The sequence below is a fragment of the Prionailurus viverrinus genome, chromosome A1, assembly GCF_022837055.1.
Source record: "Prionailurus viverrinus isolate Anna chromosome A1, UM_Priviv_1.0, whole genome shotgun sequence".
Classification (NCBI taxonomy): domain Eukaryota; kingdom Metazoa; phylum Chordata; class Mammalia; order Carnivora; family Felidae; genus Prionailurus; species Prionailurus viverrinus.
In genome coordinates this window covers 197,264,501-197,291,548 of record NC_062561.1, presented here as the reverse complement: position 1 = coordinate 197,291,548, position 27,048 = coordinate 197,264,501, and the positions used below count along the sequence as shown (strand labels likewise).

General features: G+C 42.8%; 2 protein-coding genes across 3 annotated transcripts in view; both read right to left on the bottom strand.

Annotated features, from left to right (window-relative positions):
- Nucleotides 1-3,803: 3,803 nt before the first annotated feature.
- On the bottom strand, nt 3,804-14,297 carry RBM22 (RNA binding motif protein 22). The gene is made up of 11 exons (XM_047875641.1): nt 14,163-14,297; nt 13,666-13,719; nt 12,674-12,703; nt 11,704-11,836; nt 10,363-10,463; nt 10,089-10,261; nt 8,605-8,805; nt 6,986-7,150; nt 6,120-6,208; nt 5,778-5,909; nt 3,804-4,927 (listed from the first exon to the last, which is right to left on the bottom strand). The coding sequence occupies exons 1-11, from the start codon at nt 14,214-14,216 to the stop codon at nt 4,797-4,799; spliced, it is 1,263 nt and encodes a 420-aa protein (XP_047731597.1). The 5' UTR covers nt 14,217-14,297; the 3' UTR covers nt 3,804-4,796.
- Nucleotides 14,298-22,922: 8,625 nt separating this feature from the next.
- The window catches only part of DCTN4 (dynactin subunit 4), a 30,895-nt gene continuing 26,769 nt past the window's right edge, over nt 22,923-27,048 (bottom strand). For both annotated transcript variants that reach the window (XM_047875620.1, XM_047875630.1), the window contains exons 12-13: nt 26,715-26,812; nt 22,923-23,986 (exon numbers count right to left, since the gene is read on the bottom strand). In XM_047875620.1, the coding sequence (XP_047731576.1) occupies nt 23,773-23,986; nt 26,715-26,812 (312 nt within the window). In that variant the 3' untranslated portion in view covers nt 22,923-23,772. The remainder of the gene's footprint in view (nt 23,987-26,714; nt 26,813-27,048) is intronic.

Here is a 27,048-nt window from a genome sequence, read left to right as displayed (position 1 = left end):
AAATTGATCTACAAATTCAACACAATCCCAATCATAGCCCTATGTTTTTGTAGAAATTAACAAACTGATCTTAGAATGTATACGGAAATGTAAAAGACCTAACAAAGGAAAAGCTTTTCAACAAAGAAGAAATGAAGTCAGTGGGGTGGGTTTGAATCCAATCTGACCAGTGTCCTTATGTAAAGGGGGAAATTTAGAAACAGTAGATGTATACACAGGGAGAAAACCATGTGAAAACGGAGGCAGATACAGGGGGTGATAGTTCCATAAGCCAACAAATGCCAAAGCTTGCCAACAAACACCAGAAGCTAGAAGAGGGGCCTGGAACACATTCTCACAGCCTCAAAAAGAATCAACTCTACCAACACCTTGATCTTGGATGTCTAACCTCCAGAAAGGTGAGACAATAAATTTCTGTTGGCTCAGCCACCTACTTGATAATACTTTGTTACAGCAGCTTTGGCAAACTAATACATATTTTTGTATGCTAGACAATAAATGAGACTTCACTAAATAAAAAATCTCTGCTCATCAAGAAAATTGCTTATCATCTTTCCAATAGGAAAGTTAATAGGCAAGCCACAGATGTGAAGAAAGTATTTGCAAACATATATCTGACAGAGGACTAACATCTAGAACATACATATATTTTAAAAACTCCTATAACTAGTTAATAAAAAGACACCCAGTAAGAATGGCCAAAATATTTGGACAGACACTTCACAAAAGAAGATATATAAACAACCAACAACTACTTAAAAAGGAAATGCAAACTGAAACCACAATGAAATACTACAATATGCCCATCAGAATGGCTAAAAGTCAAAAGACTTTTTATATGAAACTTTGGTGATGTTTTGGAGCAACTGGAACTCTTGTTGGTGGGAATGTAAAATGGTACTACCATCTTGGGAAAAGTTCCAACGGTTTCCTTTAAAACTAAATGGGCATCAGCATTGTGATCCAGGAAGTCCACTCTATTTATTTCAAGAGAAATAAAAACATATATTCACCAAGAAAAAAAAAAGTGTACAAGGATATCCAAAGCAGCTTTAATTTATGATAGCAAAAAGTTGATAGGTAAGTGATGGTATAATCATACAATGGAAGGTGATGGTATAATCATACAGTGGAATGCTACTCAACAATAACAAGGAATTATACACATCCTGGATGACCCTCCAAAACATCATGTTGTTAAGAAGCCAAATAAAAGGAGTTCACAATGCATGATTCCATTTATGTAAAGTTCTAAAATAAGTAAAACTAATTTATGGTGAAAAAAATCAGAACAGTAGTTGCCTCTGGAGATTGATGGGGGCAGGGTATTGACTAGGGAGAACAGGGGACATTTTTCTGGAATGATGGTAATGTTCTACATCTTGACAGGGATTTGGGTCACATAGATGGATACAATGTCAAAATTCTTGAGTAGCATATTCAAGATATGTGCATTTCGATCTGTATAAATTTTACCTAGAAAATCTACAAATATTGAACTCAAGTTCATTATATAAATGCTTAAGTGCTTCAAGGTGAAGTATGCTGCTGTTTTCAGTCTACTCTGAAATGCATAAAAAACAGATTGATGGAGGAATAGACAGGTATGTGTTGAAGCAAATATGGCCAAATGTTAATTGTAGATCTGGTTAGTAGATATGTGACTGGTCACTGTAAAATTCAACCTTTCTGTATGTTAGAAAATTTTTATAATAAAATGTTAGGGAGAATACAAAGACTTCAGGATCTCTGAGGAGGGTAGCTTCTTCTAATCTTAGAAAACCATTTCATCTCATATTAGTGTTTCTTGGAGGGTGGTCTTTGCCTCACCAACTTGTGTAGACCCACTGAAGGAACTTAAATACTTAAGTTTAAAAACTAGTGTTCTATATCCCTATCCTGCAGGATCTCACTCCACACACAGAGCTTCAGATGCTACTTCATTGCCAACTCCCAAATCTTGGGGTCTTTCTTTAGCTCCAATTCCCTTTGGGCTGGGAAGTTCCATAGGTCTTCCAGTTAAACTTACCAACCCCCACATTGGACTCATTTTCCTACCCCTACATCCCAACCTCACTGTCCTCCCCTAACCATCATTCTCAGTCAGGAAAAGGCACCCTTCCACCCATCTGACCAACCCAGGGACCTGGGGGGAGGGGGGTGTCATCTTGTCATCCTTGACTCTTCTATTTCCATTTATTTCAGGTTACAGTGGTGGCTCGCTGACTTGTCTAAAACATCTGTCGCATCACTCTTTGCCCCATGGGCAGTCACTGCCTTAATTTAGTTGTCATGATGCAGTGCCTTCTGAGCCTCCTCCATGAGGGGAGCAGCCCAAAATACCACAGGCAAAGAGAAGGGTTGGGAGGGGAGGCATTATGACCAGGAGACAGAGGTTAAGTAATGTGCCCAAGGGCACACAGCTGGGAAGTGCTGAAGTGAGGATCTGAATGCAGATCATCTGGCTCGAGTCTGTTTAAACCATTACTCGTTATCAACAAAAATGGTTTTTTTTTTTTTTTGTGATGAGATTCAACTACATCTCTGTTACTCGAGTAACACTAGCTGCTGTAACAGATAAATCCCCAGGTCTCAACACTTTACTGTAACAAAAATTCCCATCATAATGCTCTCCTCCTCAAAGCAATGATAAGGAACCCAGGCTCCTTCCATTGTGACTCTGCCATCTTCCTCCCTCCAGAGGAGGGATCATCCTCCTGTGTCTTTAGCCAGATGGGAAAAGAATTCATGGGATTGGGTGAGATGTTTTTACAGACCTGGTCTGGGAATGGCAAAGGTTACTTTTCACCAAGTGCACCCCCAGCTGTGTGCCCTAGAGGAAAAGGAAACGGAGTTGGTTAAGTACCTAAGAGTTTTTGTCAAAATCCAATTGCTCTTCATTCTGATTTACTCAAGAAAGACAGCATCGCTTCTACACTTCAACTTATGCTGGCATATTATGCTTTTCAAAAAAAATATATATCCACAGCCAGAGAGTGCAGAAAATTTAGAATCCCCTCCTTCTCGAAAAGAATATACAATTGGAGTCATATATTTACATACATATATATGTACAGATATAAATAATCAAACTTGGCATTATTAAAACACTACACGTAACCCACATCTTATTTACAAATTGGCTAAAAATCTTTTACAGGTTCAAAAGTAGGCCCAAAACAGAAACAAACCCTACCCCAAACGGTGTCAAAATACTTGGAAGTACCCTCACCGATTCACATTTGGCATTATTAGAAATTAAATCAAATTTTCTAAGGCCTTCTAGATTAATTTTGAAATCTTTAAAAAACAAAAATAAAAATTAAAAAAAAGCAAGCAACCCAGAGGAAGCTCTCTAGAGGAAAAAACAATTTTCTCCAGAGAAGTTAAAAAAGGGTCCTGTGGGTTATGTCCATCCCAGAAATACATAGTTTACCCAAGTGACATGGAATTGGCTTCAGGAAAAATAGACTTTCGGATAATTTTTGCTTGTTTCTCTTTAAAGTGACTTGGATAATATGGCAGTGACTTTTTAAAGCCCCCATTTTTCAACCACCTCCTAGCAGCTCCGTGCCAAGTGCCTTCTGTGCATTCTCTTATTCCAACCTCACAACTAACCACAAGCACTTACAAAAAAGGCCTGGGCCGTTTTCCCATCCTAGAATGGATACAGAGATAAAAATCAGAACAGTCTAAAGCCAAAAACTTACATTTATACATAATTTGATTCTAACTGCTACTGACCTCAAGGTGAGCTACCAAAGGACAAAGCACAAAAATCTAGAAATAAGCCTATGACAACGTTTGGAAAATTGACCCGTTTTAATTTTTTAAAAACAAAAACACACAACACAACATCAAATTATTCTTGCCGTCTACAATTCAGTTATATCCAAACATTCTAAGACCAAACAGAGTCCTCTGCCCAGCAGCAGGGGACTAAGAGGAGAGAGACGCTGAAGACACACGAGGGTGAATGCTAGAGGACAGTCCCAGCCGCGGGCCACAGCCTTCCAGCCCGACGCACGCCGCCACTTCCACTTCACAGTTTGTTCACATGGTTTACGGGAAGCTCTTTAAAATCATTTCATCCCAGACGCCAGATTTCTTCAACAACACAGAGCTCCACGACATCGGTGTTTCCATCCAACTGATAGGACTAAAAAGCGGTTTTTGTTTTCATCTTGCTTTAGCAGGGCAGAGAAGTGAAACTAGCCGCCAGATGCCTTTAGTAATAAATGAGGAGAGGAGAGGTAAGGAAGGATCTGGGCCGTGCTGGGTGCTGGCTTCTACTTGTCTCCTTGAGAACGTGACTTCCGAAGTGTTAAATCACACTCATGCCACTACAATGATTAGTACTAGTAATCTTTTCTCAGATGATAAAAAGGAAAAGTACCCAATGGACATAAAAATGGTCAAAAAGATCTTAGCGCAGGTCAATTTTTCCCCCCCAAAAAAGATACAAAATGAACATATAATTGGGATGGTAACTCCGTTAGACATTCCAATTCACCCAGTCGCTTGTTCGCCATACAAGTAAGGAGAACAGGCATTGAGTTTTATTAGCAATGTTATAGCAGTAACCAGATGTGTTAATGGCAGCTTATTTGAGGTCCATCAATCCTTGGAACACGTGTAGGAAAGCATGGCTGTCGTTCTCCGACTGCCCACATCTGAACACATTCAGCTACCACGGAAACTACAAAGGAAGGAAAAAATATATTTATTCCAAGATTCATTTACTGGGATTTTTGAGCGCCCTTTCTTCCGTAAAGCCCTGGCGTGCTGATAGTGTGCTAGGGACTGCTGTGTTTCCCAGCATGAGCTCCCATCCTCTGAGGGTCCTGAGAAGGATAGTGGATTGGTCCTGGAGCCCTCATGAAAGGAGGGGGTGGTCCCATTGGGTGGAACATGTGTGGCCCAAAACCTGCAGATGGGAGAGGACAAATTTGTTAGGCTTGCCGTTTCCTGGACAACCTTTCAAACCTGTGAATCTTTCTAAGGTCAAAACCACCTAGCCATAAGTCAAATTGACAAGGGGCTTCAGAAAATGTCAGTTCACAGACTTGCTTAGGCATGTCTACCTGTAGTACTTCCTTGGCTTTAGAAAGCTTTCCCCTCAGACCAGGTTAAAAGAAAACTCTACAGGACTCAAAGGGATCTGGTAGTATGTCATCTGAGCCTTTGGTGCCTAACACGTCAAGCCTACCAGACAGGATGCAATCAGGATCTGGGAAGTGAGGAAGGAACCAGGCTGATGCCAGACTCTGTCACCACCAACCTCAATGCTTTATACTAGAATGGAAGGTGTTCAGAAACCAGGACTTTGTTACAGAGTATGGGAACTCTGCCACAGGAGAACCGGCTATTTGTGACTTACCTACACTGTTCAGATGGCCACTGACATTTTCTAGAGCAGCGCTACACAAAGTGCTGGTCCTGGAACTGCTTATTACTGCCCCCGCCACCCCAAGATAGAGTCAAATGTAACTTGAGCCAAACAGGGGACAAACTGATGAGCGATCACTATAATCCAGTAACTCCCATTCTGATAATACACACTCAGATCTTTAGAAAACTGGCAACCTTCTCCTCCTTGGCAGGCCAGGGAAAAAAATGAAAGATCAGGGATCCTAACAAATCAGGCTTACTTGCAGACCTCTACGGGGCAAACTCAGAGGATTTAGCCACGATAATGAGGTGTGGAGACAGGACTCTCACAAAGATTTTTCTGGGCTAAATGAGACCTATTTACTCAGAAAGAAGATGGATGTTACCTGGGGGTGGGGGCGGGGCAATACCAGGGGGTGGCGGCAGGGCTATGTTCACCACGGCTGGAGGACCACTTGGGGGTAGGTTGAAGTAGTTGGCAGAGGCTTCTTCTTCCGCTGCAGGAGGAGGCGGAAGAGCTGGAGAAGAGAAAACAGCCAAAGGTCAAAGGGAAGACGACTATGCAACAATGTTTCTACCTCCTTTAAGCCCGGCGCTCCTGCTGGGGGAAAAGAGTTGCTACAGTAGCCAGAGACCTGCCTGGGTCTCTCCTGACACTGAGGAACAGCAGGGCGGTGTGAGCATTTGAAGTCAGCAAGCTACCCAGTAGGCAGGAAGTTTGCACTCACCTCCTGGCAGTCCTGGAACAGGCTCTAGCTTGATCCCAGAGTCTGTGGTTCCATCCTTCTCTTTTTCTTTTCCTCTGGCTGCTTGGGACCTGGGCGACAGACACACACACACACACACACACACACACACACACACACACACACACAATGTCAGCACTCTGTCCCACCTTCTCTCACACCTCTGCTTCTCATGTTTCCCAGTCAAATAGAGTTCCTTTGCGCCTTGCCTCCTTTTCAGAGAACACTCTTTTCCCCTAAATGCCACAGTGCAGAGTAGACAGAAGCAAATGTTTTAAAGCCAGAAAGACCTGGATTCAAACTCTGCTGGAAATGCTGTTTAAGGACAAGAGGCAGCGACCTATGTGTGTTTGGCGCAGTGCTTAATCAATACACAGGAAGCACCCACAAGGGGCGCTCCTTCCTAGTTCCAAGCTGGAAACATGTTCTCCCTTTGAACCTTCAGGGTATTTCACTTGAGTCTCTCTTATGCAATCATCACTTTCAAACTTCAATTAGCTATTCTCCATTGGACAACCAGCCCCTAGAGGGCAGAAACTAGGTCTAATGCATTTGTAAACTCTCAAATCCAATCTTTCTTGCCCTGATGTTATATTTGGCCTATAATAGCTGGTCACAAAAGGTAAGAACCTTCAAAGGAGTAGATTACAACGGCAAAGCCCTGAATAAATTTCCAAAGCAGGATCCTCCCAATGTCCACAGTGTTAGAGAAGTGTCAGAGAATGAAACATTGTTTTTAACAGTCCTATTGACTTAAACCCATTCACCAAAAGCATACTAGCCCCCAGATAATGAAACACTTCCTTGAAAATCTCAATAAAGACATCGTAAAATAGCCCAATTCTCACCTTCCCCATTTCACATTGAGTCTACGGCCATTGACAATCAACTTATTAAAGGACTTCTCTGCAGCCACCTCTGCAGCCTGCCTCGTGGCAAACTGGATGAATGCACACTGCTGTCTCTGTACGACGGTGATCGTCCGGATCTCCCCAAACTGGTAGAAGTGATTTCTGAAGGGATATAGGCAGAGAAACAGGAGAGTTAATGACACTCCCAGGAGGTTGCAGTGGATTATTCACTCTTGCACTCACTCACACACAAGGCAGGTGGCCCCCTGGCCATCTGCCTAACTACCAGCAGGTAATTCCCCCAGTACCCTGCCCTACTGTGGGTACTACCTACTGAGAGAGAGTAGAAGAAAAATAGTGAGTAAATAAAGGTTTACAAACATCTCAGGGATTGTTCCATGGAGGAAAAGAGGCTCCAGTATCCAGGTTTCGTAGGGACCCTAAACCCTCCATAAGGGGCTGGCAAACTCAGCCCCGCGGCTCATGAGCCAAGAACATTGTAAAAAGTTTTTTAATTAAAAAAAAAAAAAAAAAAAAAAAAAAAAATTTTTTTTTAAACGTTTATTTATTATTGAAAGACAGAGAGAGACAGAGCATGAGCAGGGGGGGGACAGAGAGAGAGAGAGGGAGACACAGAATCCTAAGCAGGCTCCAGGCTCTGAGCTGTCAGCACAGAACCCGACGCGGGGCTCGAACCCACAAACCATGAGATCATGACCTGAGCTGAAGTCAGACGCTTAACCGACTGAGCTACCCAGGCGCCCTGTTTTATCTTTTTAAACATTTATTTTTGAGAGATAGAGAGACAGAGTGTGAGTGGGGGAGGGGCAGAGAGAGAGGGAGACACAGAATCTGAAGCAGGATCCAGGCTCCAAGCTGTCAGCACAGAGCCCAATGCGAGGCTCCAACTCATGAACCGCGAGATCATGACCTGAGCTAAAGTCAGACCTTTAACTGACTGAGCCACCCAGGCACCTCTAAAAAAGTTTTTTAAGGCTATGTAACAACAACAACAACAATGAAACAAAAGGGAGGGGCAGGGAAAGCGTCGGCCAGCAGTAGGGACTGTCTAGCTCACTTAGACCGGGTTTAATGGAGACAGGCTACCAAGGGCCGGTTATACACTTATAGGAGATAAGTGGGTAATTGGAAGGGGTAATTTCCATCACTATCTGTCTAGATGTCCCATTGGCCAAGCAAAATACAAGCCAAGAATAATATAAACATAGGAAACAGAAATCTCTTTAAAAAGCCAACAATTTAAACCATGAGAGTTTTATAACTGCCAAGTTCTCCCTCCTTGACATAATTAATCATTCTTGGATATGTGCCATATTTAAAAGACCCTATTTGGCTATTAGGTCAAATAGAATCTCATGTGATTATTATCACGTGGAAGGATCAGGTAAGCACTATAAGCACTGCTGATGAACATTACTATTCTGGCAAGAGAAAGGACACGTTTATAAAAATTCTTGTTAGCATGACTGATTAACTATAGAGAGGCTAAAGAAAAATGTACTTTGTACAGAATTATCCTGTTGCCTGTGTTTTTGCCCAAAAAAGTATTTCAGGGCAGTTAAAAGCAGAGAGCTCATAAAATTTTATCTACAAACCTTAGATCAGTCTCAGTAATAGTATCTCCTAGACCACCAACATACAGCGTGGTGATAGTCTTGTCCTCTGGTGGGTCCAGACGAGGCATTGTTGAAGCCCGCTTGAGAAGCTTATCTGCCACAGGGTCATTGATCCCATAATATCGGTCTTTAATGTTCTGATCAGCAAGGGGGTCATCCGGATCTGTTGGCTTCTCATGCCTATGGTTCAAGACAGAACAACACATGAAGGTAAAACAAAGGAAAAGAATTTACAGGTTATCACCCAATAGTAGCTACGTACATATACCCTGAAATGCCTTCTGAACTAGAAACCATGGCCATACCAAAACATAAGTAACACAACAAAGCTAACACCAAAAGGATTTACTGTATCACACAAACACTTGCCAGCCTCCTAAAAGCCATTTAAATGACCATCTACAGTAACAGAGTTTCCTTATAAAGAAATGCTTTGGGCACACTCTGCTTCAAAACAAAAAGTAATCAAAACATGGTTACCCTTCTCTAGGGCAATGGTTCTTAACGAACCTGAAGTCCTGCATTCCATGGAGAGTCTCATTAAGGCTGTGGACCAGCCCCAGAAAAAAGTATAGATAATTTTTTTTTTTTTTTTGGTGGGTGTGGGGTTAACCAATACCCAATCAAGAACTTCTGATCCAGACGCTTGGCGGTCTTGACTGAAACATATTCACATACCCGCGAGAGGTCTGGCCTTCCTTTGATTTCAACTACACACTGAGATTTAAACCATGACATACTTCTCAGGCAGAAACTTTTAGAGTCAACATCGTATTACATGGCAAAATAACTTAGTTTCCCAAGGCTTGGTTACGAGTAAAAGTCCCATTACAAGTAAAAACAATTTAATCAAGCTCTTCTAAATTTAATAGTCCTAAGACATGAGATATACGACACTAATTGCATAAACTTGTTTATCACATTTTTAAAATATTTATTAAAAAAAATTTTTTTTTAATGTTTATTTTTGAAAGAGAGAGACAGAACGTGAGTGGGAGAGGGGCAGAGACAGGGAGACACAGAATCCAAAGCAGACTCCAGGCTCTGAGATATCAGCACAGAGCCTGATATGGGGCTCGAACTCACAATCTGTGAGATCATGACCCGAGTGAAGTCAGTTGCCCAACTGACCGAGCCACCCAGGCGCCCCAAATTTTTTTAATATTTATTTTTGAGAGAGAGAGACAGAGTGTGTTCAAGCAGGGGAGGGGCAACGAGAGAGAGAGAGACACAGAATCCAAAGCAGGCTCCAGCTTCTGAGCTGTCAGCACAGAGCTCGACATGGGACTCAAACCCACGAATTGTGAGATCATGAGCCAAAGTCAGAGGCTTAACCGACTGAACCACCCAGGTGCCCCTAAACTTGTAGATTTTAAAGCAGAAATAGTTTAAGCTAGCATCTCCCATTTCTTAGATGACTAATTATCTAAAAGCAAATAATGAAAATGGAATTCAGCTCTTGCCTGTATGGACACTCCTCTCCTCTCTTACATTCTCCTTTTACCCAGAAGGAGCAAATGTGGGGTCGATTCCTTTTGTAGTAGGGTGTGGTCCGGGCTAGTTTGAGTAGCATGTCACTGGTGGATGTGGCTTTCCCCAACATGCCAACTGGCCGTGTTCCGTCAGAGTTAGAAATCTACAGAGGGATGACAAGTTCAAAAGATAAATTACACAGACTGTATCAATCCACTAGGATTCTACCAAATATAAAATTACATCAAGAAAGTAGCAGCACACCTCTCTCTCCATATTCTGTGTGTAGTATTCTTTGTTGACATCTGACTTTGGCATATCATCCTTAAAAGACAATCCTGCATCCCGAACCTGGATGGGCAGGCCTGGTACAAAGGAAAGGAGGAAAAAAACCTCAAGATACATTTTAAAACAAATCCATATTGAACATGCACATGGAATACAACATCGTTGTTCCCTCCTCCAGCTTTCTAGGTATCAGAGGCTTTATTATTTTTTTAATGTTTATTTATTTTGAGAGAGAGAGAGAGTGAGTGGGGAGGAGGAGTAGAGAGAGGGGAGAGGGAAAATCCCAACCTGATGCAGGGCTCAATCCCATGAACCATGAGACCATGACCTGTGCTGAAATTAAGAGTCCAATGCTCAACCGACTGAGCCACCCACACGCCCCCAGAGGCTTTATTTTTATTCAAAATCTTTATTACCATCAGGCCAAAACTACCAAAGAGCATTCTATGCAACTGTCGAAATTCCTAAGCTGTCATGAAATTTGAAATGAAGGTTTTAGAAAATCTTTTAGATGAACAAACTTTGGTTATGGTCAGATTTGACCTGTAATTAATGAAGTACCTAGCTTTTACTGGAACAGGATTTATTTAAATAAACATAAAAAGTGGGTTATTTTTAGGCTGGTGTTCTAGATCCTTTGGATAGTCATAGTCAGTAAGAGTCACTATATTCCAGAACCAGAACACTTCTTTTAACAAACATGTAAGTAAATAATATTAAACAATATATAACCAGGACTCTGATTAGCAGCTAACTTTCTTAACATACATAAACTTATATTTTCCCTTGTATTTTATTGTATAGTAGAAACTCTTATTGAAAAAGTATTTTTCTCATAAACAAAAAGTCACTTGTAGTTAAAAAAAAAAAAAATCACTCCCAAATTACTTTTAAAATAGGAGCAGTTATAGCACATCAGTCCCCAAAACATAGAAATCTAAAGCACAATTAGCCTATGCTTCTGGTAGGGATTGTGGGAAAGAGCTTTGGATTTTGAAAGAAGCCCAAGGCAAAGAGATTATCTACCATAGGAACAATGCCTTTGCCTCACTTTGGCTACACGGATGTACAGAGAGGTTTGGGCCAGTCCTGATTAATTCCCAACTTTTCCTTAAGTTAAGTTCCTCCCCTTGTCCGGAAGGGCTCTAGGATGGCCTGGCACGATTCTCCTCTTCCTAGGAAAAGCAGAGCACAAAAGGCACTCCAAAGGGGGATCAGAACTGGAGATGGGGTGAGAAGTGGGAAACAAAGACTAATACGTCATCTAGGGCACCTGCATCTGCATGGTTTTAGATCTGTTAGACAGGGCAAACATACCATATTCTAGGTCCAAGAGGCACGTCTGACAGACATTCTTCAATTTACTGCAGGTTTGGCACACTTCAGTCTTCTTGAAACGCATGCGGACACCGGGGCACCAGCGAAATACTGTGAATGGCCTGGCACAGATCTGGAAAACAAAATAAGAGCCCTGATGGTGGTCTGGCCAATCAAGCTAGGGGATTTAATAACAACAGGGGATTTAAAGAAAGGATCCTTGACTCTAGGGTTTAGAAGAGATCTTAGCAATCATGTAGTCTAAACACCATCTGACATTTCGATTCCATTTAGAACACCCATCCCCAGGAGTTAAAAAATTAACACAGTACAGAAATGAAATACTCAAAAGTCAAAGTCCTCCCCACACTAGAGGTAACCACCATTAACATATGACCCTTAATCTTTTGGGGGGACAGTGGGGAATGCCATATACTCCTTTAAGAATCTTATGACAGCTATGACCTTCCTCCTCTGCTAAAATCCTCACTTGGAAGCTCCTGGGTGGCTCAGTCGGTTAAGCATCTGACCTCGGCTCAGGTCATGATCTCACAGTTCATGAGTTTGAGCCCTGTCTCAAGCTCTGTGCTGACAGCTCAGAGCCTGGAGCCCACTTCGGATTCTGTGTCTTCCTCTCTCTCTCTGCTCCTCCCCAGCTCGTGCTCTGTCTCTCAAATATAAATTAATGTCAAAAAAAAATTTAAATCCTCATGTGCACGGTCAGACAACAACACTCAGTACACCATCTCTGAGGGTTCAAAGCCCATTCACAGATGCCAGGTTAAGAACCTTTACATTAAAGGCCTCACTTTCTTACCTCTCACACTAAACAGTTAACAGTCAGTGAGTACATAAATGATAAATGAAAGTCTGTGAAGCATTGACTTTTACTGGAGAAGCTCAAAGCCCAGCAAATTGAAAAGAAAAGGAAAATCAAATCAAATCATTACTCTTTAAGAGACATGCTTACTTTGCATTCCTTCCCATACTTTTCTTTGGTCTGAAACAGAAAAAAATAGAAAACAGCAGGTTACAGAAAGAAAAAAACTAGATGTCTGCTCCTTCCCTAAATACAATCTAAGAATGTGTCTGGAGATCCCTGGCATCCTAATGAGGTGTGTATCTGTGTGTGGGGACCACCTCTTTTGGGGGGTGGGGGGGGGGTGGGCAGGGGATGACAGAGATATATTCTAACTACCTGCTATGAATTATACTCTCTTAAGAATCTTATGGATCTAATACTGGGTAAATATGTATGTTTCCACTGCCACAACTCTTCCGCTCACTTCTGGCTCCCAAGTTCTCACTTAAGAACTAAAATTCCTAATAGTGTCCACAGTCCCCAAATCATGGAGGACATAGCTATGGCTAGCCCATTTTACAAAGTTTAGTCAGAGGTACCTACTATACCCTCCTGTGCAGACAGTCTGTATACAGTCAATCAAGATCTCTGAGACGGATCACAACACAGCCCTATTCTAATTATTAAATGTTAACTGCTGGTGATTTTACCCTTATTTATAAGGATGGGGTTACCTTACACTAAACAGATTACAAGGTGCAGTGGCCAAAAGGCATTGGATTAGGAATCAGGACACCGAGTTTCTCCTCCTTCCTTGCTAAGGTCCCTGGAGTCAGCCTATCTGAATTTATATCCAAGCTCCGCTCCTTGCTTGCCATACCGAAAAAACATAAACCGTATTTGCCTGGTTAATACACCTCACTCTTAGATAAATGCTCAACAAATACTAGCTGTTGTTTTGACTCCTGGATCTCAGGAATGCCGCTGAGTTCCAAAGACAGAATAAGCATGACAGTCCTTTGCAAATCGTCCTGTGCTTTGGGTTAGTAAAGGAGCATCATTGCTTTGGCTTGGCTAGGAGAAGCATTTCACGGACAGCGTGTAGGTAACACAACAATGACAGAACCTGAAGAACTCCCGTTTCACACGCGATTACTCACCATTCGAATATATGGGTTTTCTCCAAGACATGTCTGGCACAGAATGGGGAAGTCCTGGTGAAAGTGGGAAATCTGGTTGAAAGCCAGGCTCGGAAGACCCTGCCATCTCAGCCACACTCGTGGGGACGGGGGGAGGGAGGGGAGGCGAGGAGCGAGGGTGGGGGACAGGGTAGGGCAGGAACCCGAGGTTCTGCACGGGCCCGGTCGCGGGAGGGGGCGCTGTCTGCACTTCCGGCAAGCGGCGGGAAAAAAAGACCAGCTCGAAATGAGAGGAGAGGGCAGGGGTGGGAAGGGGGCAGGTCCCGGACCCTGGCTAACCACTCTCCCTCCAAGCCCGAAGGAGGGCCGCCCTCCAGCCTCCCGCTTTGGCCGAGCTAGGCCGCAGCGCTGGCTCCTTCCCGGAATTCTTTCGGCCGATCCACAGCCACGGCCCTGCCCGCCCCAAAGAGGCCCGGCTTCGCTGCCTCTCTCCGTCCTCCTCCGGCAGGCATACTCACCGCATCCTCCCAGTTCTGCCTGTTGTAGGTGTTGGAACCCAGAGAAGTCGCCATCTTGAGAGCGTCTGGAGGCAGTGGCGGCTTCCGAGTTGGGAGAGAGGACCGCCACAATCCCGTCAGGCCCCGAGGCTGGTTTCCGGCCCGTTGACGTCTTATTTATGCGTCTTGGGCGCCCTTGGGGGCGGGCCTCGTGCGTCATGACGTCGCCCGGAATTTCTTCGCTGAACAATTGGGCGGCCTGGTGGGTTTCCCTGGTCCTTTCTTTGAGTTGGTCGGTGCTTAGGAAGAAGAGCCGAAGTACAATAGGTTTATTTTAAAATTGAGCGAAAGGATAGAGGAACAAGCAAGGAATGAGGGGATGGGATTCAAACAGCGTTAGCTCCCGTGGAGCGTTTATTATGCCAAACGTTGGGCGAACGTCTTGACGTGCCAGTGTCTTAATTTCTCACAATAAACTCTGTAAAGTTGCCGGTTTTAACAAGCAAAAACACAGAACGTCTAAAGTTGAATTTCAGATCAACAACAAACCATATTTTAGTATAAATATGTCCCAAATAGATTTATACTAAAATAATGACTCGTTTATCTGAAAGTCAAATTTAGCTGGATATCCTTATTGTATCTGGCAAACCACTACCCTCTAGGCAAGTGTGATTGTCCCTGTTTTATAGAAAAGGAGAGTGAGGCTTAGAGCCAGTAATTAACTTGCTTCTTCTGGTAGTGTAGCTAATAAATGGTGAAGCCACAAATACAAAGACAATAGTAGTGTTTTCCCTCTTGAAATTTAAAGGGTCTTATGCATCAACACATGCATCGTTACATCGTTTTTTGAACAACTCACTACTGCACTGCCAATATTTTAGGAATTCAAGCATTCTGTACACTTACAGTGTATCATTAAAATACCTATTATGTTCAAGTCACCACAGTTTGGGTTTTTTTTAATGTTTATTCATTTTTGAGAGAGACACACACAGAGCACGAGCAGGGGAGGGGCAGAGAGGGAGAGGAGACACAGAATCCAAAGCAGGCTCCAGGCTCCAAGCTGTCAGCCCAGAGCCCGACGCGGGGCTCGAACCCACAAGCTGTGAGATCATGACCTGAGCTGAAGTCAGATGTTTAATCGACTGAGCCACCCAGGCGCCCCTAAGTCACCACAGTTTTTAAAAAATCAGGTTGAACTTATGTACAGTAAAAGTTTACCTTTTAGTTGTATAGTTATGAATTTTTACATATATTCACTACAAATATAGAATAGTTTCATCACTCCAAAAAGTTTCCTCGTGACCAAGTAAATTCCCCTCTCCCCACACACAGTCCTGACAAGCACTGATCTGTTCTGTCCCTATAGTTTTGTTGTTTCCAGAAAATCATAAGTGGAGTCCTATTATAGCCTTTTGGGTCTGATTTCTTTTTCTTCCAATATAGTATTTGAGAGTCTTCCATATTTGTTCTTTTCATTGCTGAGATTCTTGGATGTACCGGGTGGGTTAAAAAAAAATCCATATGCCAGTTGATGGTCATTTGAGTTGTTCCAGATTTCAGTGAATATAAATAAAGCCATTATAAACATTCACATACATGTTATTGCATGGACATAGGTTTTCACTTGTAAATACCAAGGAGTGGGATTACTTGATCATATGGTAAGTGTATATTTTCCTGTAAGGCAAAGTGCTTGGATTTAGCTGAGCTTCTTTATGGTTTGTTATCTTTTTTTTTTTTAAGATTTAAAAACAATTTTTTTTGTATAGAAAACTCTATGCCCAGCATGGGGCTCAAAACCGCAACCCAGAGATCAAGAGTCGCGTGCTGTAACGACTGAACCAGCCAGGTGCCCCTAGGGTTTGTTATCGTTTGCTGTTTGGCAAATTCTTAGACATCATTTCTTTACTCTTCTGCCTAGTTTCTTCTCTATCCGGAACTCCAATTACACATATCAGACCACGCGATACTGTCCGATAGCTCTTGAAAACTGTGGTGTTATTTCCTCCCTTTTTAGGAGGAGGCGGTTCAATTATGGATAATTTCTGTTGACCGATCTCCAAGTTTCCTGATTATTTCCTTAGCTATGACAATTCTACTGATGAGCCTGTAAAAGATATTCTTCCTCTCTGATCCTGTTTTTTATTTCAATTTGTCTCTTACAGTTTCCACCTCTCTGATGAAACATGTTCATACATATTATCCATATTTTCAACTACTTTTTTCAACATATCAATCAGAGTTTGAATCCTTGATAGTTCCAACATCTGGGTCATATCTGTATACGGTCTTATTGTTTTGTCTGTGAAAAATGAGTTGTTTCTTCCTTGCTTCTTTGTGTAACTCAATTTTTTTTTTATTGAATGCCAGTCATTGCTTATGTAGCAGTAGACTGAGGTAGATGCTGGGAAGTGGGCAGATCTGTCAGGCCACGTGTGTGGGGTTTGGTCAATCTAGTCAGAAATTGAACTGGGGTTGGGTTTTGTTGTTGCTATGGTTGCCTTCCATGCATTACAGATTTCGTATCCTCTAGCATTATTTTGTGCTTTAGGATGGGGTTGAAGAACTTTTCTCAAGTGTTCATATTTTATCCTTAGTGTTCAACTGTCCTGCACACCCGAACCTTACTGGTGAGTCTCTGTGGCCTTGCTTTTCCCCCAGCAGCTGTTGTTATTAGTTCCTTGCTAGGTCGGTAGTTGGGAATTTGTTGGAGGTTCTTTGTTCCAGTTCAACTTCCGTCTTTAGTGGGTCCTTTGTGGCCAGGCCTCACGAGTGGTTTTTTTTCTTAACATTCCTGCCCCTGCTGTCTATGACAGCCAAACTGTGACTTGTGCCTGTAGCCGGCCTTGTCAGGGAGAGTTTCCTGCCCTTCCTGCAGTAGTAGAACTTTAATGGTATTGGTTGCTATAGATTTTGGGGGCTCAGGACTGAATCTTGTCCTCTGCCCCCAAGAGTAGAAGCTTTTTCTTACCGTGCCCCAGCAGCAGTGGGTCTTTACCTGTGCCCTGGGGAGACATGATTTTCTGTTCCTCCCCCAGCGGCCTTTTTCTCCTTATGAGGGAGGGGCCTGGGCAGGAGGAGGCAGGCTCTCAGGCCTTTCCTACAGAAGCAGCAGATCTCTATTGCGGCCTCCAAACCAAGGAGGCCCTGTATAGCTCCAGCACTCTCCGCTCCCTGCAGGTCTTTCTCATGAATACCTGGTGGAGATTCTGGAAAGAGCTTGTGAATGCATGCAAGCTCCCTGAGTGTCTTAGGCTCCCAGGGATTTTGTACTGTTTTGTTAGCCCAAGTATGACCGTTCAAACAATTCTTTAAGATTTTTGTTGATTTCCTCTTACCTGCTTATAATGGTCAACACTTCTTCCTCCCATGCTGTGCATGTCTGATCTCTCCTTGGAGGGGTCTGTCCCTCCCCGCTCCCCGCGCCGCCCCCCCCCCCCCCCCCCCCGCCCTTGAAATTCAAGCTATTTGGCTGCTCTGCCACATCAGCTCTCTGATAGACCCAGTAAAATTTATGACTTTCTCATCTATCCACCTTTTCTTTTTTGAGTGGGGGCGGGGGGTGACACTCTTTCCAGATATCCGTATCATGGGCAGAAGTGATTTCACTGCTGCGTGATTTCATTTCAAAATATAGTTTAAGAGGAAACTTTCTATCACTTCTGTAAATGGAAAATAGTATCACATATTTAGATGCAGCCTTAAAAACAAATATAATGAAAATGAAACAGCCTTTTTTTTAGTAAGTAGCTACTGTTGTCTGCCAAAGACTCTGAACTAGAAGCCTAGGTTTAAAAAAGAAGAGGAAGTGTTTAGATGTTACAAACATGAGTATTGATACTTTTTCCTTGATTTAACCAGAAGGATAGGGATAAAAACATGAGGAAAATATTTTTTCACTGGTTGATTCTCTATTATTTAATGTTACTTTTTATTATTTTTTAATGTTTATTTATGAGAGAGACAGAGACAGAATGTGAGCAGGGAAGGGGCAGAGAGAAAGGGAGACAAAATCTGGAGCAGCCTCCAGGCTCTGAGCAAGCTGTCAGCACAAAGCCTGACATGGGGCTTGAACTCACAAACTGCGAGATCATGACCTGAGCCGAAGTCAGACGCCCAACTGAGCCACCCAGGCGCCCCTAATGTTACTTTTTAAAAAATGTTCGCTTATTTTGAGAGAGAGAGAGAGTGCATGCAAGTGGGGGATGGGCAGAGAAAGAGGGGGAGACAGAATCCCAAGCAGGCTCCTCACTGTCAGTGCAGAGCCCGATGTAGGGCTCAAACTCACAAACTGTGAGAGCATGACCTGAGCCAAAACCAAGAGTTGTACGCTTAACCGACTGAACCACCCAGGTGCCCCTGATGTTTTTTTTTTTTTTTGTTTTTTTTTTGGTTTTTTTTTTTTTTTTTTTTTTTTTTTTTTTTTTTTAGCGTTTATTTATATTGAGAGAGAATCATAAGCAGGCTCCACACTGTCAGTGCAGAGCTCAACACAGGCTTGATCCCATGAACTATGAGAATGAGATCATGACCTGAGGCGAGAACAAGAGTCAGATGCTTAACTGACCCACCCAGGCACCCCTAATGTTACTTTCATTTAATACTTAAAGTCATTATCTTGTGTGGGTGTCTCACACTGTGAAATATATTTTGCTGTAGATGTCCCTGACCACCAGAAAATGAGGATAAACAAAGTTAAGTACAGCAACTGAACAAGCGACTCAGCTCTAATTGTTTTTAGTTAGATGAAATAAAGGAAAAGCAGATGAGAAGGGGTCCTGAATTTGGCTCTGAAGGAGTCTACAATCCAGTAACTGAACTACACACATACAAAACCCCATAAAGAAGGAAGAGGTAAATGTTCTTAAGAGATACAGTGCTATGGATCAAGGTCACATCTAGATGAGAGGAAGGGAGAGATGGGAGGAGAGAGCAGGGAAGTAATTCTAGAGAAGGCACACAGAGAAGGAAGAGTATTCTAGGTAGAGAAAACAACAGAACAAGAATGCTCAAGGCAAGCACAATATTTGGCTTATGACAAAAAAGAGGCATAGGTATATTTAAAAAAAAAGCTAGAAGATCAACAGGTACATACATAAGGAAAAGGATAACATTAATACAACAAATTAAGGTGCCTACTATCAGGTATTGTAGGCTCTGCAGATACAGCAATTAAAAAATGAAAGACAGAATCCCTGCACTACAGAGCTTATGTTCTAGTGTCATGTGTCAGAAAATAAAGTATATCATTATGCTGGTGTTTAGTGCTATGCAAAAAAAAAGCAAACAAGTAGCCAAGGGGATAGGAAATGTGCTTAGGGACGGCAGTTTTCCACCATTGAGTAGGGTGGTCAGGGAAAGCCTCACTAAGAAGGAAATATTTGAGCAAAGGCCTGATTGTGATGACGGTGTAAGTTAAACAGATATCTGGGAGGAGTTTTCCAAGCAGATGGAACAGCCCATGCAAAGGCCCTGAGAAGACCCCTGACTGGGTGACTCAGCAACAGCAGAAACTGGTGTGGTTGGGGTGGAGGGAGCATGGGGAAGTAATAGATGAATTCAAGGAGGCAGTAGTGGGGTTTCACACCATGTAGGTTCATGTCATGTAGGACCTCACAAGCCACTGTAAGGAGTTTGTATTTTTTTGTTCTACCAAGCTCAAAAGCTTGAGTTTGAAGTGGAAGAATGCCTTATTCACTCTGGCTGCTGTGTTGAACACGGACTAACAGGTGGGGCCAGGGGCCAGGGTGGTTTCCAGACCAGTTTAGATCCTACTGCAATATCCTAGGGTTTTATAGAGCCTATGGTGATTTGGCCCAGGAGAGTAATGTTGGAGAGCATGTGACGTCACAGTTTGAAGACACAGCTGGTAGGATTTGCTGACTTACTGCATGTGGCATGTAGAGTCAAGGTTGATGCTAAGGTTTTTGTTGTGAGCAACTGAAAGGATACAGGTGCCATTTAGAGATGAATGCAGGAGGGGCAGACGTGGTGAGAGGAAATCCACTGTGATTTTGAACTTTCAGAGACTATTCTAGAGTTGGTATGTAAATTTAATAGGTAGTGTGAAAATGGTGACATCACTAAGAGTGAGCAGAGACAAAAGCATAAGGCATGAGACCTGGCACACTCCAAGCTTGGGACGACGGGAAAGGGCCAGCAAAGGATATGCAAGAAAAGTTGCCAGTAAGATGGAAGCAAAATCAGCTGTGTTCTGGAAACCAAGAGAAAACAGGTTTTCAAGAAGGGAGAGATCAGCTGCCAGATGCTAGTGAAAGATTAAGTAGATAAGGACGGAGAATTAGCCATCTGGATTGTTAGAGAACTTGACAAGAGCAATTTTGGTGACATGCTGGGGTGGCAGCCTAGGTGGAATGGGCTCAGGTGAGTACAGGAGATGGAACTAAAAGTTTTTGAAGGAGTTCTGCTGAAAAGGGAGGAGAGAAATGAGGTGGCAGCTGAAGAGGGGCGTGAGGTCAGCTCCTAAGATAAGAGAGATCCTAGCACGTATATGGCAACGATGCAGGAGAGCAGAGGGGGCACTGCTGAAGGGACGTCTGGGGACGGGTGAGAGGAGGAGACTGACTGTGCCAGGTGGTGGGGCCAGCTTTAGACAGGGGCGCGAATGGGTCACCCACAGTCCTGGGGCAGGGGGAAGGCAGGGTCACAGAAGTCCAGGTGAAGGTGGAGTGGCGGCCACTTGTTAGGGGTGGGCCATTCTGGGCAGCTGCAAGTAAGCTTTGGGAGCAACAACGCAGGATAAAAGCTGAACATAACATTTATATCATGGTTCTGAGAAGACGTCGATAAGGAGCTCAGGCAACATCTACCTGTATGTTACAGGGAACTGACTTGACATGAGGTTTTAGCTTCGTTCACTGAAAGAAATGGAAGAGGGAGCAGGCCCCACCACCTCTCAGACTAACTCTCTTCAAGCCAGTCTTTGGACTCTGAGCCGTGCTATTCCAATCAGCCCTCAGGAAAGCAAACAAAAGACACGCTCAAGCTTTGTCTGCTTTATTTCACTACATTAAGTTAAGCTATAAGGCAAAACAGGAACCTGTGATTCATAAGGATCAAGGAGTGCCTCTCATTCCCAAAAGGGACCAAAAAGGATGTTTCTTCACAAATATGCATGACATTTACTTAGCTCATTACACCTATAAGCACTGTGAACAAAAGAAACCTTTGGTGGGCTAATCAAACCACAAATCCAAAGTAACCTAACCTTAAGTTTCCAAAACTGTAGTTTCTGGTGCTAATGCCATCTTATTCGCCTGCAGAGGTGCACACTGCCTGTGCACTGGCAGTCTTGCACCTGATCTAATATAAACAAGTAACAAAATTCCGAATTCACCAGCTGCAGGTGTTGAGCCGTTTCTACTAATACACAGAATACTGGCTTGCACTGAAAATTATCTTGAGGAAACATTCATACAATGACTCTGTTATTCTTCACGTTAATTTGACTTCTAAAGGCAAAAAAAAAAAAATCTGTGATCAAAAGTATTTTTGTGTTTCTGTGTCACCTGGGGGTGATGAGACCCATGGCTTCAACATTATCACTTTTGGGAACAAACACTAGCTACATGCCGTAAACACACAATATACAACTGTGTACAGTCTGCAGATGTGTAAACACAGGAAGCCATTCTCTGCTCTGAGGTCCAGCTTCTCCACCAGCAAATATGGAGCAGTGGCATCAGAGCAGGCTCTAGCAGGTAGTGAAATAAAAACTAACTTGACACTGTGGGGTCACAAAAAATTAAACTGTATCTACAGTCTGCAAATTGTCATTATACAACCCCCTGCCACAACTCCTAAGAGGCTAAACCTTACTGATTACTCTCATAATGTTAGAGATATGTGTTTTTTCTCATACTGCAGCATATATATTACTCTGTGGAATATTGTTTCATAAAGTCGGCTTAAGCTTTAGAGTACAATTTAGTGTCTTTCAAAGGCTTCCTAAGTATTTTTATCTTCCAGAGGGAGCTAATAAGTTACTATGCCCTGTCTATGTTCTAGACTACTACATATCTTAATTGTTTTTTAACTAAAGGCTTGAACTTAAAAACAAAACGAGGACAAACAGGAAATTTCTCTTCTCCCCAAAAATGTGTTGGCCACTTGCTAACAATACATTTACAGACAATGTGGTGCAGCTGGTCTACTTGGTCAAATCTCACTTTAGAAAACACAGAAATTAAGGTCAGCAACCCAGCTCCAGGATACCAAGAGAAAACAGCACGTGTGCTGTTAGGCAAGTATGCTGAACTGTTTTATGGTTTACAATCAAAATGGTCTTATTTGACACACCATATGATAAAAGTCTTAAACTCAGGAAGAGGAAAGCTTCCTTATCTTAATATCTAGTTTGGGATTCAAGAGATTTTAATCATTATGTAACCCTTCAAATCAGTGGAAAGAACATTAGTTTTGGATCATGCTAAAAATCTGCATTCCAGAAGTGAACTTGTCCACCAAGTTTTCTTTGGGCTCTTTCCAGGTGCCAAATGTCCAGAACAACTTATTGAGTTAAAGAGGCAGGGCAGGGCAGGGGCGCCTGGGTGGCGCAGTCAGGTGCCTGGGTGGCCTGACTTCAGCCAGGTCACGATCTCACAGTCCGGGAGTTCGAGCCCCGCGTCGGGCTCTGGGCTGATGGCTCAGAGCCTGGAGCCTGTTTCCGATTCTGTGTCTCCCTCTCTCTCTGCCCCTCCCCCATTCATGCTCTGTCTCTCTCTGTCCCAAAAATAAAATTAAAAAAAAAAAAAAAGAGGCAGGGCAGAGAGGAGGGGAAGGGAGTGAGACACAGAAGGGCTGCCTCCCAGTGACAGCGGTAACCCCTGGATATTGTGGCAACATTTAAAATGAATGGGATTCGCCACCCCCTTGACATGACATGTGATTGCTTGCTTCTTCAATTCTTCTCAAAAGAGAGTTCCATGTTCTAACAACAAAGAAATTTTAAGAGGAACTGATAAGTAAGTATCCTGTATTCACTTAGAAAAAGGCAAATGGGAGCGCCTTGAGAATCTCACGGGTTTTTTCAAACACCGCAAAACTAAAGACGATGTGACAATTTCTACTTTTCTGTCCAGTGGAAACCTAAGCAAGATGGGAGCCATGGCAACCAGTGAAGGGTATGTTTAGAGTGCTAGATTATAGCTAAATGGGATGCAGAGAGCAGACCAGTGCTGGATCATTAACAGCAGGTCCACCTTTCAGTTACCATTTTAGGTTTCATCTGTGAGACCGTGATCCCTTGTGAGATCAGACTGGGAGACAGTATGGTCAGAATTTCTCAGGTGGTAAATCTAATGCCACACCAAAGAAGAGCCACCACCCCCTTTTTTGGGGAGGGAACTATGCTGCTGTTATTCGACGTGCGGGGTTCAGTAAGGGAGACAGTAATTCACTGGTATTAGCAGAAGTGAGAGCAAGAGAACAGGAGTTACCCTGTGTTCCCAATGCCTTGCCTGTGCCCCCACCTTCCTAGGAATAGGATTCAGTAGTGCCTGGGTACATCGTTACAAACAAGGCTTAACGAAGCAGCGGCTTCCACATTTTAACGTGGGCTCGTGGTGGTACTGTCCTTTGGGATCCGCCCCACTGGTGGCACCTTTTAAGGGAGAAGTGGGCCCAAGCTGAGTTCCACATGCTGGGTGAGCCAGATGACTTCTGTGCCCTGGTCACTTTCTTCGATGGGGCGGATGGGGGCTGCCAGGTTTTTAAAATCATGCTTCATCTTAAAGCACACGGTCACTTCACCCTCCTCACGTTGTGGGGTCACTTTGATGAAGATACCCACTTTGTTGGCCTTTCTGAAGGCTATAATGCTATGAAAAAAAGAAGCACAGTATTAGGCAGGTCACAAGTCAGCCAAGCCACTAAGACTTACATTTTATCTGATGACAAGTTATGACCACCATTCCGTTTATCAGGGATGAAGCATTCTTTCAGCAAAATGTCAATCTATCTTTTTAATATTGTAAAAGTAAAATACAGTTGTGGAAAATTCAAATGGGAAAATGTAAGTTCTCCCTCATTTTCCCCCTCAGCACACAGGGAAAAACTACAAACACTTTGGTTCTTAACCTACCAGATATTTTTCTACAAACTTATACTTTTCTGCTTTTCAAACCAACACAAAAGGGGCACACTATTCTGTTAACTTGGTTTTTTCCTCTCAGTTTATCACAAACACCTTTCCATACTGGTATATAGAAATCTTCTCCATTCTACTTAACGACTGCATAGTATTTTCTCATAGAGTTACTATAGTTGGTATATACTGACGTTATTGCCAGTTTTCCTCTGTTATAGACAATGATGCTACGACTACCCCTTTACATTTATCTTTGTGTGCATGTGGTAATATTTCTATAGGATACAGACTGATATTAACTCAGAGCTGTAACGGAATTTCTGGAACACCACAGATTAATGTGTTTTTGTAAATAAGCTCTGTAAGTTAGAAATTTTTAGAACAGAAAAATAATCTCTTTAGTTGAAGTTTCAATTTTCATCTTCTGTGACATGCACTTGAACTTTGTGCCTTAGTAACTTAGTTTCAAACAAAAAGCTAAAGCGCAATGAAACAGAATTTGATCTACTATCAAATGATACTCACTCTAAGAAAACTTACTGGATTTAAACAGTTACCTACTTATATAGTATTATATAGTATTAATTTCCAAATACCTGAAAGTCCTAAAAGTACAATGTGAAATATAGTTCATTCAATTTTTTATTAAATCTGTCATGTAACCTGACTAGAATTTGTTATCGCAGATGATCTTTTCAGAAACCAACCTTGGTTTAACAAATTTCTATTACCTAATTAATGTCATTTAAGGACCCACATAAAGCAAGGATTACAGAGAACGAATTCTGTATTGGACTAACTCAATGCATTTTGTACTACAGTAAATAACTGAACCCTTGATTTGTATCAGATTCATTAAAAAAAAAACTCGGAAAAAATTAAGTGTCTTTCTAGCCTGACTTCTCAGGTAACCACTAATATCTGGGAAGCTTTTAAATTTTTTTTTTTTTTTCAACATTTATTTATTTTTGGGACAGAGAGAGACAGAGCATGAACGGGGGAGGGGCAGAGAGAGAGGGAGACACAGAATCGGAAACAGGCTCCAGGCTCTGAGCCATCAGCCCAGAGCCCGACGCGGGGCTCGAACTCCCGGACCGCGAGATCGTGACCTGGCTGAAGTCGGACGCTTAACCGACTGCGCCACCCAGGCGCCCCTGGGAAGCTTTTAAAAAAAAAATTCAGATTTCTGGTGCTCCACTAGACCTGCTAAAGAGAGTATCTGGGTCGGGGCCTGGGACTCTACAGACTAAAAACAAAACACAACACCTGCCCTGATGCTTTCTGAAGTTCACTCAAGTTTGCTAATCATTGTACTAATCTCATCTTTGCCCTTTATCCACACCGCCCCGCCAACCCCATCCCATGTTATTTCTTCTTTCTTCCTTTCTTACTGAGGAAACTTTGGATCATTCTGTTTAAAAAGCTTATGTGTTCCTTGTGCCTGTACGCGAAGCTATTCTTTCAGCTCCAAACCCACCTTCTACATCTTGCTTTGTGACACGGGATTCTGCTGTCCATGTTTCTGCTTTGTAGGCTGGCTCCCGACAGGGAGCTTAGGAGGGGTCTAAAGGAGACTAGAAATCTGAAGGGGTAGGGGCTTGCTCCTGCCTATGAGCTTCCTATTTGTGCGTGGTTCCTGTGGGCATCATTCCAGCAATGCTTCCCTCAGGAAGGAGCAGTTTCCAGCTGCAGTTTTAGACTGGTGTACTGATGTACCCTCACCCAGGGAAAGGTTTGGTTGTTACTTCTCAGTTATTAGGTATGAGAAAGTAAAATCTTTTAGTCAAAGGGCAGGGGATGAGCGGTACATGGACAAATCTAATGATAAAACTATAGGGAGAGAACACTGGATCCTGTCCACACTATTAAAAATCATGTACTTGAAATTTTTTATTAAGAGGGACAAATAGGGGTGCCTGGGTGGCGCAGTCGGTTAAGCGTCCGACTTCAGCCAGGTCACGATCTCGCAGTCCATGAGTTCGAGCCCTGCGTCGGGCTCTGGGCTGATGGCTCAGAGCCTGGAGCCTGTTTCCGATTCTGTGTCTCCCTCTCTCTCTGCCCCTCCCCCGTTCATGCTCTGTCTCTCTCTGTCCCAAAAATAAATAAACGTTGAAAAAAAAAATTTTTTTAAAAGAGGGACAAATATATTTAAAAGGAAAAAAAGGTTAAAAAACGGCTTACAGAATGATCCCAATGATGGAAGAAATACATGGAAGGCCAAAGACCAAAATGTTAATGGTGCTTTTCTCTGGTAGTGGGATTTTATTTTATTTTCTTCTTCATCATGGTAGATGTATTCAGCAAATTGCTATAGTAATTATTTTTATCATAGGAAAAAAGTATCTCAGAAAACCAGGATGAGAAAACTGGGATCTGCACGTGGGGCTCCCATATGAGCCAGCTGTGGTGTGTGTATGTGGGGGGGGGCAGGGGAGGGCGGTCACTGAGCGCTCACTCACTCAGGATCGTCCTGGAAGTCCTGCGGTTCTGCCAACTCATCGTACTCGGCTGCTGCATCCTTGCCGGCCAAGATGAGCTCTTTGGGAGGCACCACAACCTGCAGAGTGAAACAGAGAAGTTTGCCTCCGAATGGGCCAGTGAGTTGCAGGATATTCATTCGACAAAATACAGCACAGCGTTACACTGACCTAAACACACAGAAGATTCAAGTTTCAAGAAATACACAATACTACTTCACTATTTATACAGTGTTTGAAAACATACTGTTTAGGAACACAGACATTTCCAGCAAAAGTACAAAAACAAAGAACAGTTAAGCATTCTTCAGACTCA

Excerpts from the sequence above, each read along its gene's own strand:
- RBM22 (XM_047875641.1), bottom strand. The coding sequence starts at position 14,216 with ATGGCGACTTCTCTGGGTTCCAACACCTACAACAGGCAGAACTGGGAG. Across the intron at positions 11,837-12,673 it reads AGTATGGGAAGGAATGCAAA|ATCTGTGCCAGGCCATTCAC; the intron begins GTAAGCATGTCT and ends TTTGTTTTCCAG. Across the intron at positions 8,806-10,088 it reads GGAGAGGAGTGTCCATACAG|GCATGAGAAGCCAACAGATC; the intron begins GCAAGAGCTGAA and ends CTTGAACCATAG.